Source organism: Triticum dicoccoides, chromosome 1B (assembly GCF_002162155.2).
Source record: "Triticum dicoccoides isolate Atlit2015 ecotype Zavitan chromosome 1B, WEW_v2.0, whole genome shotgun sequence".
NCBI lineage: Eukaryota > Viridiplantae > Streptophyta > Magnoliopsida > Poales > Poaceae > Triticum > Triticum dicoccoides.
In genome coordinates, this window is record NC_041381.1 from 429,220,108 (window position 1) to 429,223,071 (window position 2,964).

A 2,964-nucleotide genomic window follows, 5' to 3' on the forward strand; every position below is an offset into this window, starting at 1 on the left:
CAGCATCGAAAAAAATCTACGACGATTAACCTACGAAAAAAACCGGACGAAAGTGGTGGGACGAAAAAAAACCTGGAAGCGAGACTACCAACTGCAGTTAGGAAAGAAAATGTTTTCTAATTAAAGTGATTGAGTGATTTAAGGTAAGGTTAATTAATTTAGATTTCATTTTTAGTGATTGTTAGTAAAGTATGATGCGTCTTTAAAATCTTTTATTTGTTTCCTTAAAATCTATTATTTGTTTCCTAAAGAAATTTGCAATAATGGAAGGTATCGGTTGATTTGGATAAGTTAGTAAATTTAGATCCGTGATTACGTGCACGTTTGGAAAGTGCTGATTTGCAAGAAAAAAGCCGATGGGTAAATAAACCGGTGAATAAGAAAGCAGCATCGAAAAAAATCTACGACGGTTAACCTACGAAAAAAAACCGGACGAAAGTGATGGGACGAAAAAAAACCTAGAAGCGAGACTACCAACTGCTCCATTAGGAGTAGAGATTTCCGCTGTCGCACGGGGCATTTTTCTACTTTTATCAATGAGAAACTTCGAAATGGGGAAACTAGAATGGGATGTGCAAGAAACTACTGTACTTGCAAAAAGGAAAATCTGCATTCCAAAATTTCAGTTTATATACACGAACTGAACAAACTGGACCGTCCGGTTTGACTAGTGTCATGTCTAATTGTACACTAGGGTCATCTATTTCTGCTAAGTAATCGCTTGGTTTACAAAATTATACAGGGCAACAGCCTATCAGAAAATCGACTAACTACTCCCATGGCTGCCTTTGGAAAGCATGCCATGAACTCTTCATCTTCTCTGGCTTGTGATGAACTTCAGTTTGCTGCATTGCCTCTTATAGCACACTGGATTAATATTTCATGGCAGTCGGTAGGCGATCAACCCTGCACTCAAGTTGAGTCGGAATGAGAATGGCGATAGCTTCAACTATTTATTCAGAAAGGGTTCAGTGAATGGAAGTTCAGTGTGCTTGCCTGCCTAACTGGAGTAGTTCAGGCTCCTGCAGCAGCAAATCTTGTAGACTCCCAGCCCTAGCATCGCTGCATCCAGCAGAAAAACAATGGATTTCACTTTCAGCAACATCGAATCGAAACAAAGCCGAACCTGAGTATGGGATAAAAAGTATCACCAAACAAGGTCACTGATAGGAGCGCACCTGACATCCAGGGAGAGAAGTCTGTGGTGAATTGAGTTATCGGAGCCAACATAGGTGACAACGAGGCTTCCAGCATCTGGATGTGGCCAGCTTCGTGTGGTAGGGAATCTGAGAACGAATGTTCCCGGCTTCTTGAGCAGTTCCCTGGAGCTTCTTAGCGCATTCTCAGCTTCCTCTGTTGTAATCAATCCCTCTATCCACACAGGTGCAGTGCAACCCCATAGGCTGTTGATTTTATCTTTCGACAGAGAAACGGCCACTGGGTATAGCCAATACCATAGCCTATCAAATTCGTTCCTTCCAAGATCATCCCCACAGCCAGCAATTCCTCTTAAAACCTCCAGATCCTATAATGAATAGTACGTGCTATGGAATCAAACATCTATTCTTGTGCTACTCACAAATAATTGACAACAGAACCCTCCTACTGAGTTAATGTATAACCCTCTCAAAAAATGAGGGGTAAAGGTGTTAAGAGACCTCATACAGAAGTAAATGGATCTACCTGCTCTGACAAACCTCTGTTTGTAGAATGGGCAATGTCCATAAAATTTGACATGATTTCAGGAACTGCGGATGACCAAAGAGCACGTTCCTTGTTCTTTGAGATTATGCTCCAAGTTACAGCACCCTCTTCAAGCAATTGCTTTGAAATTAATATTTGGTTTCTTTAGAAGGAAAATGCAAATGCATGTTATTGTTAGTGATAAAGAGGGAGAGGAACCTCCTTATCTTATAAAATACATAAAACAAAAAATATAAGACTACCTGTGATGGGAGCATCCACTATACAAAGAGACCTCATTTGCAAGTGTGATCAAATCGTCCACATTGATGGAAGAAGCTGCACCTTTAAGAAATGTTGACCGCTCATACGTTCCTTCTAGACAATATCTGAAGATCATAGCATCTGAAAGAGTTTCAGCTTCATCCTTATCTGATCCACTCCAAGAACTTCTCGCATCAATGCTGTCGGAGTCTGACATCGTAGATTCAGTTCTGACACTTTGTGCTTCCACTACCATCTTTCTAGCCTGCTTACTCTGCAAACAAACCATTAACTACGAAGTTCAAGTGAATTAATCACAATTTCAGAAGTACCACAATCTAGCAGATTGACTACCTGGGATACCATTTTGTGAGTCTCTGTTCCATCGCCTTCTACCTTGAGAAACTTGGATGGATGCAAACATGCCACTGAACTTTGATCCTGAGACAGTGAGCAAGCATTTGCTTTGCCATCACGATCAAGCCCTTGTCCATTGTTAAGCAAGTGAATTTCATCGACTGTTGCAGAACTTGTCCGCTTTGCAGCACTCAATGGACGGCTGGGGCGGCCTCGGGATATACAGCGAATTGGCTTGGAAGATGCCTCCAGAAAAGGATATTTGCGCGTGTGAAGTGTTGAGAAATAAATGCGGAACAGCTTATTGTCACATTTAGAAGAGAGCTGCAACAATCGGATCAAATATCATGAACGAAGATCAACCAAGCAAAATCATAGCATAAAATCCAGTTAAAAAAATCATAAAATCGTATATGTAGGTTCATTGAGACAAACATGGTATTTCTGACAGTATAAGCCTTCACTTGTACATACTACATAGCACCTGCGCAAATCCAGGGCCATACTGGGCCACAACAAAAGCTTCTATAGACATTTCAGCCTTTTCTTTCTTTTTGGCAGATATGTATTTCAGATTCAAGTGAATTTAACAGAAGTAATTAAATATGGTGGAAAATGAATAAATATTCAAGGCACATGGCATAAATAGCAACCTTTTTT

At 40.5% G+C, this 2,964-nt stretch overlaps 1 protein-coding gene across 3 annotated transcripts in view; it reads right to left on the reverse strand.

Moving 5' to 3' along the window:
• Positions 1-591: 591 nt before the first annotated feature.
• Positions 592-2,964, reverse strand: part of LOC119339261 (SH2 domain-containing protein B-like) — a 6,830-nt gene continuing 4,457 nt past the window's right edge. Inside the window, exons 7-12 of one of the 3 annotated variants that reach the window (XM_037611391.1) lie at positions 2,311-2,628; positions 1,947-2,221; positions 1,684-1,846; positions 1,179-1,525; positions 997-1,062; positions 592-906 (exon numbers count right to left, since the gene is read on the reverse strand). In XM_037611391.1, the coding sequence (XP_037467288.1) occupies positions 873-906; positions 997-1,062; positions 1,179-1,525; positions 1,684-1,846; positions 1,947-2,221; positions 2,311-2,628 (1,203 nt within the window). In that variant the 3' untranslated portion in view covers positions 592-872. Of the gene's footprint in view, positions 907-996; positions 1,063-1,178; positions 1,526-1,683; positions 1,847-1,946; positions 2,222-2,301; positions 2,629-2,964 lie in introns of all 3 variants that reach the window. The other 2 variants (XM_037611397.1, XM_037611387.1) reach the window with 2 other exon arrangements.